The sequence below is a fragment of the Scylla paramamosain genome, chromosome 25 (assembly GCF_035594125.1).
Source record: "Scylla paramamosain isolate STU-SP2022 chromosome 25, ASM3559412v1, whole genome shotgun sequence".
NCBI classification, from domain to species: Eukaryota; Metazoa; Arthropoda; class Malacostraca; order Decapoda; family Portunidae; genus Scylla; species Scylla paramamosain.
Genome location: NC_087175.1, coordinates 18,098,204 through 18,113,885, shown reverse-complemented (window position 1 = coordinate 18,113,885; position 15,682 = coordinate 18,098,204). Strand labels below are relative to the sequence as shown.

The 15,682-nt window shown below is 40.5% G+C and overlaps 1 protein-coding gene across 7 annotated transcripts; it reads right to left on the bottom strand.

The window, feature by feature from the left end:
• Nucleotides 1-644: 644 nt before the first annotated feature.
• Nucleotides 645-15,387, bottom strand: LOC135113248 (uncharacterized). 7 transcript variants are annotated; one of them, XR_010274775.1, is made up of 8 exons: nucleotides 15,224-15,387; nucleotides 12,242-12,327; nucleotides 11,649-11,807; nucleotides 9,123-9,210; nucleotides 7,255-8,539; nucleotides 3,579-3,875; nucleotides 2,484-2,646; nucleotides 645-1,151 (listed from the first exon to the last, which is right to left on the bottom strand). XR_010274775.1 is itself a non-coding variant. In XM_064028442.1 (5 exons), exons 2-5 carry the CDS (start codon nucleotides 12,265-12,267, stop codon nucleotides 7,394-7,396), a joined length of 1,419 nt encoding a protein of 472 aa, XP_063884512.1. In that variant the 5' UTR covers nucleotides 12,268-12,330; nucleotides 14,452-15,178; the 3' UTR covers nucleotides 5,936-7,393. The 7 variants fall into 7 exon arrangements, 1 of the variants encoding a protein (XP_063884512.1); XR_010274773.1 differs by having other exon boundaries at nucleotides 12,242-12,330; nucleotides 15,224-15,386; XR_010274771.1 differs by lacking the exon at nucleotides 15,224-15,387 and adding an exon at nucleotides 14,452-15,178 and having other exon boundaries at nucleotides 12,242-12,330.
• Nucleotides 15,388-15,682: the final 295 nt, after the last annotated feature.

Genomic DNA, 15,682 nt, shown 5'->3' with positions numbered 1-15,682 from the left:
ATGTGCACAATTGCTATTGTCACTTCAAATGTGCACAATTGCTATTGTCACTTCAAATGTGCACAATTGCTATTAAGTCCCTTCAAATGTGCACAATTGCTATTGTCACTTCAAATGTGCACAATTGCTATTAAGTCCCTTCAAATGTGCACAATTGCTATTGTCACTTCAAATGTGCACAATTGCTATTAAGTCACTTTTCAAATGTGCACAATTGCTATTAAGTCACTTAAGTACATTTGTACTTAAGTGTGCACATTGTGTTATTTACTTGACTAAAGCACAGTGTGCACATTTTTGCCATTCACTTACTGAAGTACAGGCCATTCACTTGCTGAAGTACAAGACATGTGTGCATATTCAAACATTAAGAACCAAATAAGAACAAAGATGTGCAATTTTTACATAATGTTTAAGCACAACACTGTCACATTCTACAAAAGTATTACACCTCTACTGTATATTCTACAAAGTATTACCTCTACTGTACCATATCCTATAAAAATATTACACTTACTGTACATATCCTATGCTATTTCAATTTAATAAAATTTAAATTCATAAAATACTACACCTCTACTGTACCATATCATGCTATTTCAAATGTCAGTATATACATATGCTGTCATATATCAAAGGTACACTCTGCTGTAGAATATTTATTTTACTGTAGACATGTGATATGACAGTATATGACTACATAACCTTGGGAACCACCATCTGTACTGTAAAATAAACTACTGCAAAATAAGATCTGAGATCCTCACACTCCCCTACTGTAAAAGCTGGCAGGGTAGAGAGACTTCTGTGTTGCATGATAAGCTGTGGTGGTCTTCGGTACAATTGGTGGCTCCAAGAATTTTTGATACACATCACTGGAATGTGACTGTGATCTGGCATAACCACACAATGGACCAAGAAATATCCCCCAAGGTGAGGATAATAAAGATGAAGGTTGGCAAAGCTGCTGAAACAAACTTATGTCTTCTCAGTCAGCATTGCCAACAGCTCCTTCATCCTTATTACCATAACCTTAGGGATATTTTCTGCTCTCTTGTCATGTATCATCACCTTGCTGTGCTGAGTACCAAAATTCTTAAAGCCAACTGTACCTGTCTTGATCAAAATGAATGACGATTAGATTTTCCACCCTGTAATAAAAATAATAATCTATATCTACCTATATACCAGTATTACCCACACACACACACACACACACACACACACACACTTCACACTCTCAGCCCCAGTGGAGAGGGACATTTCTCCAGTCTTGTGAACCACCCTAATACATCCTAACTAATAATAATAATGAGTGATAGTACTTATTTTCATATATAAGAGTGAAAGAATAACTGCACCAACTCATTATAAAAGCAAGACCACTAAATAATTGCTTTCTTTTCATATTGGGGACTGTCTGAAAGAATAACTACCAATTGTATATGCAGCATCACCATCAAACTAATATTTATTTTGACGTATAGAGCACTGTCTGAAAGAATAACAATACAAACTAATTATATATGCAAGGTCACCATCACCAAATTAATGTTTCTCAATACAGTGCTATGTCTAAAGAATAACAGTACTAATTGTACAATTGTAAATAATGCTTTCTTTTCATACAGTGCCCTGTCAGAAAGAATAACTGTATTAACTGTATATGCATCATTGCCATCATCAAACTAGTGCTTATCACAATGTCTTCAAAAAAAGTGGGAAAGAACATCAAGATATGCTTCCTCTTGCTCAGCTTCATAAACTGTATTTCTTTTTCTAATGAAGATCTGCATATATCAGCATATTTTATAATGCTATTGTACAAATGTGCCAACAAAATCAATAAAAAAATATGCAAGTCTGATTATTATTTAATCTGAATTCTGTAATTTAACTTGAAATCTGTAAAGGAAATGTTTGCAAGTTTATTTTTCCAGTTACAGTAGAACCCCACTTAAGCAAACCCTAAACTTCTAGGCTTTGAGTACCCAACCAAATACTCATGATTAGATTAAAAAAGACAGATATAAGATATGAGGAAAACTAACTAGCACACACACTGGTAGGAACAGGTCCACCTATCAGAAAGTCCACCTCTCTCATACAGTCAAGGAAAAGTACTTTGCTTTCTCCAACATTACAAGTCTTCCTAGATGAGAATGGGAAGACTGTAAAAATGTTAATGAAAGTAATATACAGTCACAGAAGTCAAATAACCTACCACTCTTACTCCTACTGTGTGGACTCTCAGGCCTGTATTCAGAAACGCTTTGCTCTCTCACCATGACCATTTTCAAAAGCCACAGAGATGATTTGCCAGGTTCTCAAGACTGTTTCTCCTTCTAATAATGTAGAAATTTTGTTAATCTGTCACTAAAACCATAAAAATGCCCTTAAAAACCCATGTAGCTTCAACTAAAGCCTTTTGAAATAGTGGAGGTGCAGCACAAAATGTTTCAGAACACAGGCCTCACACTTACCTTACAAATACAACACAGCACTGACAGGCATCGTTATTCACTGCTGTACTCTCCATGGGAAGTTTCCAAGAGAGAGAGAGAGAGAGAGAGAGAGAGAGAGAGTGAAGTGAAACATGAACGACTTGTCTACTGCCTCTCCTTCCTTCTGGTTGCCTGTTCGGTGCTGTAAAAGTACAACTCAATGAGCATGCAGTAATGTCAGTGAGTAATAACAACAGTGATATTAAGAGGAAGAAGATCAAGTTGGAAAACGACAATGGAAATGGAAGCATGTGAGAAGAAAAGGAAGAAGGCTGGAAAAGAGGTCGAATGAGTGTGTGAAGGGGGATATAAGACAGAAAGGGATAGATAAAGCAGAAGCATACAATAAAACAAGAGGGAGACAGAAAGGAATAGATGAAACAGAAGCATACAATAAAACAACAGGGACAAGGTTCATCTCAAATAGCAACCCTAAGGGAAAACACAAACTGAAAGAGAAAAAAAGAAGTATATATGAGCAACATTCATCACCTTCATGTACTGTTTTCAGATTTCAATACAATACATAACCCTGTACTATTAAGAAAACCCCAAACCGGTATAAACTTGTGTGATGAAAATACAAAACTGTGTGTGGTTAGTTTTCTTTACCTTTTTTTTTTTTTTTCTGCTGAGGATTTCCATTTTCTTATATGGTCAAAATAGTTCACTTTTTTTTTGTGTTTTTTATGCATTTCTTATATCAAGCCAGAGTTTTCCCATTACAGTAAAACCTTACTAAGTCATACCCGTCAAAGTCTGAGTCAGTTAAGTCAGACAATTTTTAGGAAGGATCTGTATAGAATAATGAAGGTGTAGCATGAAAACCTTTATGAATCTGTCAACAAATGGTAAGTACAAGGAAGAGCTGAAGGGGTAACAGTGCATGGTCCAGACATCAACATGCTGCAGGGAATTTAAATGCAGGGCAGGGTTCAGAACTTTTGGTTAAGTCAGATTGGCCTTCCCTCAACAGGTCCAACTTAGTGAGGTTTTACTGTAGTACATACCATAAAACTTTATGCATTTTTACCCTCCACTGCTGAGCAACAATAAGCAAGGCACTACCCATACCTTCACAACTCTCCATTACCTCTGACTTCTCAATACATCAAAGTTCTTCCTGACTTCTAGAAGAGGTGGAGAGAGATGCCATCTTAGGGGAGACTTCACACTGGTATAAATAAGTGGATGAGTGAAGGTGCTGAATGGATGAGTGAAGGCACTGTGTGGTTGAGTGAATGCTGAACAGAAGTGAGGGGCTGGAGACACTGGGGAAGCACTCAGCACTCAGCACAGGAGGCAAGATCAAATGGAGGCTGTAGGTGTGTGACTCATCCCTCACTCACTCCATGCCACTCTTGTTATGCTCTGTTAAAAAGTAAAGGTAGGTTAGTGTGGTCATGTTTTTACTCCACTTATGAAGCACTATGAAGCAAAATTAGAGAGGCATAGTTCAGTTTACAATAGACATGGATTTTTTTGTTCTTGTCATTCTTTGCTCAAAAATAAAGATAGGTTAGTTTAGTAAGACTTATTACTCCACCTGCCAGATGTAGATCGATCAAGTAGGAAAAAGCAATACTAGAGAAGCAAAATTCAGTGTGAAATGGACTTGGATTTCTTTGTTCTCATCATACTTTGTTAAAAAAATAAGGGTTTCTAGGTTAGTTTGGTCCACTTATCAAACATAGATCAATCAAGCACTATGAAGCAATACTAGAGAAAGGACAGGAATATTTTTTCTCATTATCCTGTTAAAAAAATTAAGGTTCCTAGGTTAGTTTGGTTCTTTTTTTCACTCCACTTATTAAACACAGATCAATCAAGCACTGTGAAACATGATAAGTAATGCTCTATGTGAAACTGATAGGGATGCTTTTGCTCTGTGACACCAACAATAGGGCTGGCTAGACGAACACTTTCGGGTAAGATCTGTAGAGGTTGAAAGGATGCAGCAAGAGAGGATATACAGCTTATCTTGAAAGAGGAGCTGTGAAGAGTGTTGAAGAAGAGAGGTAATGTTCAGGTCAATTTACTCTGAGGTTGAAAGGATGCAGCAAGAGAGGATATACAGCTTATCTTGAAAGAGGAGCTGTGAAGAGTGTTGAAGAAGAGAGGTAATGTTCAGGTCAATGATGATGGAACAAAAATATGAGAGGCGAGATTGGTGACTGTCTTGAATGATGAGCAGTGAAAAGGGTTAACAAGAGGTGATAACTTTCAGGATGAAAAAACACAAGCAAAAATAAGTAAGAACAGATGAGTGACTGTCAGTGCTTAGTATAGGAATGAAAGTGTAGAGGAACCTTTACAAACTTTGAGGAAGAAAAAGGTGATCAGAGTAAATTTGAATGCAAAGAAAATGGTCATCATAATAGATCTGAATGCAGGTACAGAAGATACAACAAACATTGGAGCAATTTCTGCTTGAGAGATGGCTCAAACAAATTCAAGTAGAAGTACCTTTTGGATGCATATCAATACAGAGGATTAGTATGAAAAATCTACCTATATACCAGACTGAGATCCATTTTCAGACAGGTGGCTGAAACAAGACCTTGGCTCATAAAAACATAAGAATATAAGGGAAGCTGCAAAAAGCCATCAAGCCTAAAGGCAACAGCCCCTGTAAGATGCATGCCTTCCTATCTCCACCTGTCATCCCTATCCATAAATATGTCAAATCTTTAATAGCTTCCTATGACTTGGCACTAACAACCTTATTAATGAGTCCATTCCATTTATCAACAAGTCTCCTTAAGAACTAATTCCTTCCTGTCTTCTATCCCTGTCATTCTTCCTCACAATTCCTTCCCATATCATATCTGTATCATTCTTCTTTCTTAATCCTGAAGTGGTGTAATGCCAAGGGTGTAGAAGCAAAAAAAAAAAAAAAATGCTAGAGAAGAATACTGAAAGGCAAGGAATGAATATAGTAAAATAAGAAGAGAAGAAGAAAGAAACTTTGAAAGTGACATAGTAAGAAAATGCAAGGAAGAACCTAAACCCTTCTACAGATACATAAATGGAAAAATGAAACATAAAGATGGCATAAACAAGTTAAAAGGGAAGGAAGAATTTATGAAACTATTGAGATGAGTGAACTAATGAATGAGAATTTTCAATGTGTTTATAAAGGAAACCAAATTTGTGGCACCAAAAGTGGTATCACAGAATGAGGGAATACAGGAGATACAGGTAAAAAGAAAAGAAATAAAGAAACTGCTGGAAGAGCTGGATGTTAGAAAAGCTATGGGACCAGATCAAGTAAATGGATGGATATTAAAAGAATGCAGAGAACAAATGGAAGAACCCATATGGGATATAATCAAAAGCTTGGTGAAAGAAGGAAAAGTACCAAGAGAATGGAACAGAGCTAACATAGTGCCAATATACAAAGGGGGAAATAAAATAGAACCATTAAATTATAGACCAGTGTCATTAACAAGCAAAGCTTGTGAATTCATGAATTACTATTTCACAAAGCAAGCTTTGTGAAATAGTAATTAAAGACAGATGGTGGAATATCTAGATGAAAAGATAATTACAGAAAAGCAACTTGGATTCAGGAAAAGAGATCTGTGTCACAAATCTACTGAGCTTTTATATGAGAGTAATAGATGTGGTGCAAGAGAGGGACGGATGGGTTGATACCTGGATCTCAAAAAGCATCTGATATTTCCCCACAAAAGCCTTATGTGGAAGCTAGACAATTGAGGAAAACTAAAGGGAGCAACATTGTGATGGATGAAGGATTATTTACCAGGGGATGGGGGAGAATGAGAACAGTAATCAGACACTAAATCAAGCTGGAGCAGAATGACAAGTGGGGTACCGCAAAGATCTGTGTTGGCACCCATTATGTTTTAAATATATGTCAGAGTGACAAGTGGGGTACCGCAAAGATCTGTGTTGGCACCCATTACGTTTTAAATATATGTAAATTATATGACAGAAGATCTAAATAGTTATATAAACCTATTTGCTGATGGTGCAAAAACAATGAAAATAATAAAGGATGAAAATGACTGCAAGGAATTACAAAAGGATATTAACAAGATACATGCACAGAGCCAAAGATGGAAACTAGAATTTAATGCAAGAAAATGCCACATGTTGGATATAGGAAAAAGTAAAAAGAGACCTTTGTGGAAGTACAAAATGGAAGGAGAAATAATAATGAGAAATAATGGAGAAAAGATTTGGGAGTAATGTTTATGTGCCTCAAAGACACATAAATGGAATATTTGGTTCTACATACAGCTTATTATTTGGGTGGCATTTAACTATTTAGATAAAGAAATGGAAAAAATTATAACAAGCATGGTACAACCTAAACTGGAATACACAGCAGTAGTTTGGGCTCCACGTAGAAAAAAAGATATATGGAAACTGGAAAGAATACAGAGGACAGCAACGAAGATGGTACCAGATTTGAAAGATTTAAGATATGAAGAAAGACTTGAAGAATGTGTGTCTTATGATCTCTTTTTTCATCTTAACATGAAGCAGAGGTGTAAAACATAACAGAAATATCTAAATGAATCTATGTGTTGTGCAGCCTGCTGCAGACACCCAGAGCAGTCCATAGAGATAGTAGTAACAATCTGAACATTACCCACTATACATTCAAGTACATCAATCAGTGATAGGTGCAGCACATGCAATTGACAAGATTATATAATTAGCATTCATCTAAAACTTCATGCATGAAATAATCTTAATCACACATACTTAATCAACTTACTCCAGTAATCGTAATCACAACATCCAGCCAATTAGTGAGGCAACAGGGCATGAAGCTCCACATTACAAAAAAAAAAAAACTGTCTGAAAAAAGCCACAGTCAGTAGTCATTGGGTCCACAGGAGCAGTGCAGAGGTTACTTAATCCAGTTCCCTGGTTAAGTCATTGAACAAGATGAGGATCTTCTCCTGACACTTGTAGGCCACCTCTCCATTGATGGCTGCTGTTGAGTAGGCAAGCTGCAGCCGCGCTTGTCCACGGAAGCTGAACAGTCCCACGCCCAGAGAGCACCTTTCATTGTGGATGGTCATGTAGTTAGCCGCGGCAGTCAGCTGCACACACTTGCCAGCGCCTGCATAGGAAGTGCGGGGTGAGTACAGATTTGAGAACAAGTAGTCACAGGAAGGCAGCTGCCGGAGAACACTGTGTGCCTCATGTGTGTAGTCTTGGGGCCTCAGCATCGCACCCAACACTCTCTCTTCACAATTGTAATTCCTCTTGATTTTGTCCCGGAGCTCTGCATCTAGTTTCTTGACATACTGCCAGAAGTGTTCCTTCACATCTCGGGGTGTGGCAGTGCTCTGAGTCATGGGGATGGCATGGTAGCCCAGAATGAAGGATTTACAATTCTTCATGAGGCGGCGGGTGTCGACAGGATGGCTGCTTGACAAGTGGTAGACGTCCTTGTTCAGTCCCGCCTCCTGCGCCAAATCCACCAGCGCTGTGTTGATGAGTGCAGTGAAGCCAGCGTTGATGGTGGCGCCCATGGAGCGACACTTGGCGGCAAACTTTTCCATGCACTGGTTGTTGAGGACAACTGGCGGCAGGTTCTTGGTGGTCCAGTCCTCTGCTTTGGGCAGACCAAAGGCCTCCATGAGCAGAGGAAGGTGCTTGCTCCCTACATGCTGCCTGAATGCCGCCACCAGCCTCTCTGGGTCCTGGAGCAGTGCTGCTCTGATCCTGGCCTCCTCCTCCCTCACCTCAAAGCCTTCATGCAGCTCCCCGACCTGCTGGCTGCTCACGGGTAGGCCCTGCAGGAGGCTGTCCAGGATGTCAATCAGCAGCTGTGTCACCATCATCACCACCATTCCGTCATTGGTGGCGTGGTGCAGGGTCATCAAGATGTGGCACTGGTGAGGTAAGGCTGCCTTCACCTCTGGGAAGTGGCACACAGCATCCTCAGGGCACGGCATGAGACGGGTTTTCCACAGCGGTCCGTCGTGAAGGTTGAATGGAGAGTCCCTCAGCAAGATGTGCTGCTCCTCCAAGTCACTGCCGCTCACCACCTGAAAGGATTCACCGGTGGTGAACACCACTAACAGAATGTTCTATGTGCCTCAGTAGAGCTACTCTAAGTGGAAACAAGCACAAACTGGATGTAGCCAGACACGCCTCAGACTAACAATGAATTATGCACCTTGACTCAGGTACAAGTCACCAGCACACCACACAGCATTCAGTGGGTGCCAGTCTTGTACCTCACCAAGCACAAGTCACTGGCACACCACACAGCATTCAGTGGGTGCCAGTCTTGTGCCACGTCAAGTACAATTCACCGGCACACCACACAGCATTCAGTGTGTGCCAGTCATGTGCCTCACTAGGTACAGGTCACCAGTACACCACACAGCATTCAGTGAGTGCCAGTCTTGTGCCTTGTCAAGTACAAGTCACTGTCACACCACACAGTGTTCAGTGGGTGCCAGTCTTGTGCCTTGCTAGGAGTGTGTCAGTCAGTCAGCCACAGAGTTGTGGTTCTTCCTGCGACTACACACGAGGGCTGTGAGTCCCTCACTTAAACATTATGTTCACCTGTCACCAAGAACTACCAGAGCAGCAGTGCTGTGTGCTGCTGTAGTGATGCTGTACCTGGAAGTCCAGTTTGCAGCGTGGCATGTCAGCGACCCACAGCTTACCGTCACGCAGCCGGAAACACAGCCTGAGGGACTCCACCTTGCTGCGGACAAAACACAATAGATCAAACTCATCCTGACTGCCAGGCATAACAATTAACCACCAGTATCTCTTCATCTCTGACAATTGACAGACAGAATCAACACAAGGCAGCCAGTGTTTACTAAGCAGGTGTCAGCTGAATGTGGATGGTTATTGGATGTTCTTCACCACCTGCCATTCATCACACTGGGTCTCTTGTTATACCTCTGCAACAGATGACTTCCTTCCATAACAGTGCATGTTTGTGGCAAGTCATGCATGTGGTTAAGAATACTGTCTCACCAGTATTTATAACTTTAAACACCAACATGAGTGATGAGTCACTAAATACAGGTGACATGGTAACAGCAGAGGATGGGGAAGAAGCTTCACTATCCTGGTAGCCACACAGCTGATGCCATCAACAGCAGCTACTACCACACTTTCAACACTCAGATCTCTTGCATGTTTTCTACTTAACTTTAAGAGCACATTAACATTTAATTCAACATTATGAAATAAATTTTTATGCAATGATGTAAGCAACTGCACCACAGTAGACAGAATGACAATGACTCAAATCATGCTATCCTTCCAGCACTGAAGGGAGGACTGCCTTGGACAAAAAGGCTTCCCTAGGTATATAGTTCTTTCTGCACAGCTTGGATTATAAAAATATAATTACTGTTACAGCAACCCTTAATATTCACAGGTTCAACAATCACAGATTTGATAACTTGTGGATTGACGCCAGAAGGAAAATGTTTGAAGATTTGATTTTTCACAAGTTGCTACCAATTCAAATCTCACATGTAGTACAGCTAATCAAGCCACACACACACACACACACACACACACACACACACACACACACACACACACACACACACACACACACACACACAGATATACAGAAACTGGAAAGAATACTGAGGATAGCGACAAAGATGGTAATAGAATTGAAAGACTTAAGCTATGAAGAAAGACTTGAAGAGATAGGATTACCAACACTACAAGATAGAAGAGAAAGAGGAGACCTGACAACAATATACAAATTAGTAAACAATATAGAAAGAATAGACAAAAATGACTTGGTACCACAGATGGAGGAGAGAGAGAGAGAGAGAGATGGACAAGGGGGCATGGGGAAGAAAATAAAGAAGAGTGGAGACTGGACAAAATAAGCTTTGGCTTGTGCCCTGTACAATACAACCAGGTAAATACACCCTCCCCCCTCCTGCACCAAGGCACATTCCATCTACTGCCTGTCAGTGTTGTAAATTTCATACATTTTTGGCATCCAACTGTGTTTGTACATCTACTGCCTGTATATTGTGTACCTTTCCCAGTAGTGCCTGGCTGTCCCTCTCCCTGGCCCTCCCTCAGTGATAGGACAGTTGAGCTCAACCAAAACCCACTTACGGCTCAGTGATCACGTGTTGCCTGCCTGGTAACTTGCTGCACTCACATCTTTACTCCGAGTGTCTTGCCAGGAATTCAAACTCAAATAGAATAGAACTGGTTCTCAATTAGACTGGTAGATGAATGGTTACTAGTGCAGAGTAATTGGGGAGCTTTGAAAGAAGATTAAACATTTATGGATGAGGATGATAGGTGGAAATAAGCATATATGTTTCATACAGGGACTGTCATGTGTAGTCCTGATAGCTTCTTGCAGCTTCCCTTATTATCTTATGATGAAACAGCCTCTCATGGCTAGTTAATCTCACCTTCAGATCACCTGGTTGCCTTTCTGTCACCTCTTGTGATGTGCAGGAAATACAGTAACAGCATTCTTACTCCCCCACCACAGGGATAAAAGAAATAATGTACTGACTATAAATTGCCATCAAGTATCTTCTTGTTTCCTTGCCTTGCTGTGTAGCATGTGCACTTACTATAAATAACCATGAATCTTTTGGGTCTCTGCCTCACTTGTGCCGTGTGATGTAATGGACCTTGCACTGCACTTTGGCCCATATTCTGAAACATTTCTGCACCGTATCTCTACCATTTCAAGACTAGGTGAAGCTACATGGGTTTTTAAGGATGTTTTTTAGTTTTAGTAAGAGATTAACAAGATTTCAACATTATTAAAAGGAGAAATAGTCTTGAGAAACTGGCTAATCTTTGCAGCTTTTGAAAATAGTTGTGATGAGAGAGAGAAGCACTGGCCTCTAGTTAAAGATACACTAGTTTCCAAGGATGTTTTTACAAGATTTCTACATTATGAAAAAGAGAAACAGTCTTGAGAACCCATCTAATCATTTGCGGCCTTGGAAAATTGTCATGGTGAGAGCAAAGCACTACTTAACACCAGCCTCTGTCATGCATTAAGTTATCCAAACACCCATTTCATATACCCACAGTCAACACACTTTTACTGACCATATAAGTAAATAACTACAAAGAAGCTCATATTTCCCTGCCTCACTTTTGTAACATGAGCACAGCACTTACTCATAGAGGTGTTGAAGTGCTTCCTCCACCAGAATAGGGGTGATAGGGCTGGCAGCATTGAGGGTGAAGGTAGTGGTCTGCCTCAAGCTCACCTCCACCCGTGCCACCATGCCCTGCACCCTGTCATCAGCCGCAAACCTCCACTGCACCTCCTCTTCTCTGTGGGGAGGAAGGTAGGTTAAGTACACATTAACAGTAGGTCACAATGATACAGATCACTCTAAACCTGAGATTGAGATAGTAATGTGTGGCTGCCTACACCTTGATATTGTCTGGAGTGCATTAGCAATTATTTTTTTCATGTAACAAGTGCTGTGGTGCAGGGCAAAAAAGTAATAAGTAAAAAAAAATAATAAATAAACAAAAAAATACATAAAAAAAAGGCCTACAGAGGTACCAATCTCCAAAAAGAATGATCAAATGAATAATACAAAATTTGAGAATAAGGATAAGTTGGAGAAAATATATGTTAATTTGGAAGTTGATGCAAGGAGTTATGATTCACTCTAGTTCTCACAAAAGAAATACACTCACTGCCACATAACAGGATCCTTCACACCTCTTCCTTCACACTGCGACTCAAGGGTACTTACTCTGTGGGTCTGGGGGCGCTGGTCATGGTACTGGGGGGGGGTGGTGGTGGTGGTGGTCTGGACTATTCTAGCTACTTTCAAGGAAGCTGCTGCAAAGAAAAGCAAGAAAAGCAGAGATACTGTTTCATTAAAACAACTCTGTGAATTGCCAGAAGTGAAGGGAGCAGCAAAAAGGGCAACAGCATGGAAGAAGTGGAGAGACAGCACAACTGACATGTAAAGGAAGCAACCAAAACATTCCATCACTTTCCCCAGGCCACCTATGCCTCAACAGTAAGGCAAGTTACGCTCTCAATGGTAGCTGGATAGGTGGGGCAGGTGCAGGTATTCCTTACCCAGCAGCACTGTCACTTCAACCCTGACCAGGGAATAGTGACCCAAGGTCCACAAGGGATCACCAGTGGCCTTGACCACAGACATGCCAATATCACTGAGTAACACACTGTTGTCATGAGTTGTGGATGAATTTCCTTACATAAATCATTAAATCATTATTACTTATTACTATCTTAAAATTAGATAGATTCACATCATTACATAGCTTTGTTTTACCACATACTAATATTTGAAAACTATTTCTAATAATAAATAACCAACATATATGAGATATTGTAGCCTTGGCTAGGGTTGAAGTGACAACATGGCTTGGTAGGGAATTCCTGTGCCTGCCCCACTGAAAGCATTTTCATATTTGCATCCCACTACAGGTGTCCCTCATCAAGAAGTTAATGCCTTGGCAGTAAGGAAACTGGAGGATTATGGAAATAACCTCTGTCTACTAATTCACATAGCTTGACCGTTTATTTCTCACCAGAATGTGATACTTTTTCGAGCCATGATCTACACAATGAAGGGATCAACAGTGAAATTAATGAACAGAATTTACCTAAACTAACCTAGCCCTCAGATGAACAAATTAATATTTCAGTATTCATAAACTGTTACACTGGCAGCTAAGAGGTTCACTTAACAAACAATTGCTTCGGCAGTCAGTAGATATGTCAGCAGTTTGTATGGTTAGGTTAGGTTTTTTTTTTATGTAGGAGGGACACTGGCCAAACGCAACAAAAATCTAATAAAGAAAAAATGCCCACTGAGATGCCAGTCCCTGAATAGGGTCTGAAGCGGTAGTCAAAAATTGAAGGATAAGTGTCTTGAAACCTCCCTCTTGAAGGAGTTCAAGTCATAGAAAGGTGGAAATACAGAAGCAGGCAGGGAGTTCCAGAGTTTACCAGAGAAAGGGATGAATGATTCAGAATACTGGTTAATTTTTGCATTAGAGTGGTGGACAGAATAGGGGTGAGAGAAAGAAGAAAGTTTTGTGCAGCAAGGCCGTGGGAGGAGGGAAGGCATGCAGTTAGCAAGATCAGAAGAGCAGTTAGCATGAAAATAGTGGTAGAAGATAGCAAGAGATGCAACACTGCAGCAATGAGAAAGAAGCTGAAGACAGTCAGTTAGAGGAGAGTTGATGAAACAAAAAGTTTTTGATTCCACCCTGTCTAAAAGAGTGGTATGAGTGAAACCCCCCCTGGACATGTGAAGCATACTCCATACATGGATGAATAAGGCCCTTGTACAGAGTTAGCATAGCCATGTTAGCTAAGTTTGAGGTTTTCCTAAATTCTTGCATAACCTTCATTTTTAAATACCTAAGCCATAATATGTCCCCATACATGACTGCATGCTGCAAATGCTCAGCACTCAGCATGGGAAAGGCACACTTGGAGTCCCAGGGATGGCATGGGTTGAGAGGTCCTGGTGGGTTAGAATCTCCACAGGCCATGATTGCACTAAAGGTCAAAGGTTTGTGTTAAAAGTACCATAAAGCAGAGCAATGCTGACTTCTGGTGTAATGTTGATCAAAACTTTTTTTGTAAGTTAAATAATTTTCTTCTAATATTGTGCTGTGCCATTTTAAGCTAAAAACATGAGATGAAGCTAAAATTATTACTGTCATGGCCCTGATCAAAGTAACATTCAAGAGTTTTCTTTATTTTTATAGTTATGGTTTGGCTTGGTTTTTTGTTTTCATGAGCAATGAATAATTTTGGTTGGAATGGGGAAGATCAATATGACGGAAAAAAGCATTCTGATGAGAACAGTTTGAAGATTTATTTTAAAACTCACCAATATCTAAACTTAATAAAAAAAAAAGTCCATTAGTGTGAGACAGAGACTCCCAATACACAGTTTACATAAAGTTAATCTACCTGAGTATCACCAGTAACACCACCAGCACCAGCAGCACCCTTGCACTTGGCACTGTTTGCAGGAATGTCAACCCCAGTGCACGTGTCCATGGACTCGCCAGTTAGTGCTACAGCTTATCTGTTATGAGCTACTACATTATGATAAATACGAGTATAAGATATCACTAATCAATGACACTTAACCTTTCGACCGTTAAGGAAGCCACGAGACACAGAAGCAAGGAGAGCTTAATGTCCTTGTTTTGCGCCTGCACTTTACCCGAGACTTAACACCAGATATTATTTACTTTGCATGCAGAAAATGAGCTACTTTAGCTTTTTAACCAGCTGTCATTGCTCGTAGTTTCTAGCGTTCCGTGAGCTTACTTGTTGAACCTTGACCCTTCTCCTTAAACAGTCTTCGTACTTTACCTTCTTAACCAACTATAATTAAAACAGAGGACTTCCCCTTCTTCTTGTGATCTCTTATGTTTTTTTATCGCATGATAGGTCCTCCTTCCCTTCAGTGTTATGCTCTGGTTCGTCCACTACCTGTAGGAGAGCGGCGAGCACAGCACAGAGAACAAAACTACATGAGTAACATATTACATTTCCTCCACGCCCATACTAGGAACTCTTTCATCACCCTTACTATCCTCTCTTTTTTTCTCTCTCCCCTTGATATAGGCCCAGCACTGTGAGGACTCCACCGTCCTCCTCCTCTTATCTCCTGCTCCACTCATCTATAATTTCAGTTACGGAGCCTATCAACCAGTCTCTCTCTTCTTCATACCTGACACATTCTACCAGGTAATGTTCCAGTCTCCCGGCCCTCTACTTGATCTTGATCTTGATGGTAGATGTGGCACAGGATAGCTCCTGAACCAGGCCATTGGATCGGCAATTCCTGTAGAAGGGGGAAAAAAAAAGAGAAACGAACAGCATCCTCTATTCTAATTGTTCATACATCTGGCACGCCACATTCTCTCCAGAAACTCTTTCACCGCCTCAATCATCCTTTCATTCGCCTCTCTACACAATCCCAGCAACAACACCATCCATTCCTTTCCTGTCTTCTCCACTCTTTCATTCCTATCATGCCCTAACTCAGTCAGTATCACTTGCATCATATCATTCCTGTCTCTGGCATACTTCACACACTCCAGCACCACATGTTCCACTGTCTCATCCTCTCCCATGTCACACATCTGGCACATTTTGCTGCGGGACTCAGACCACCTGTACCTCCTCG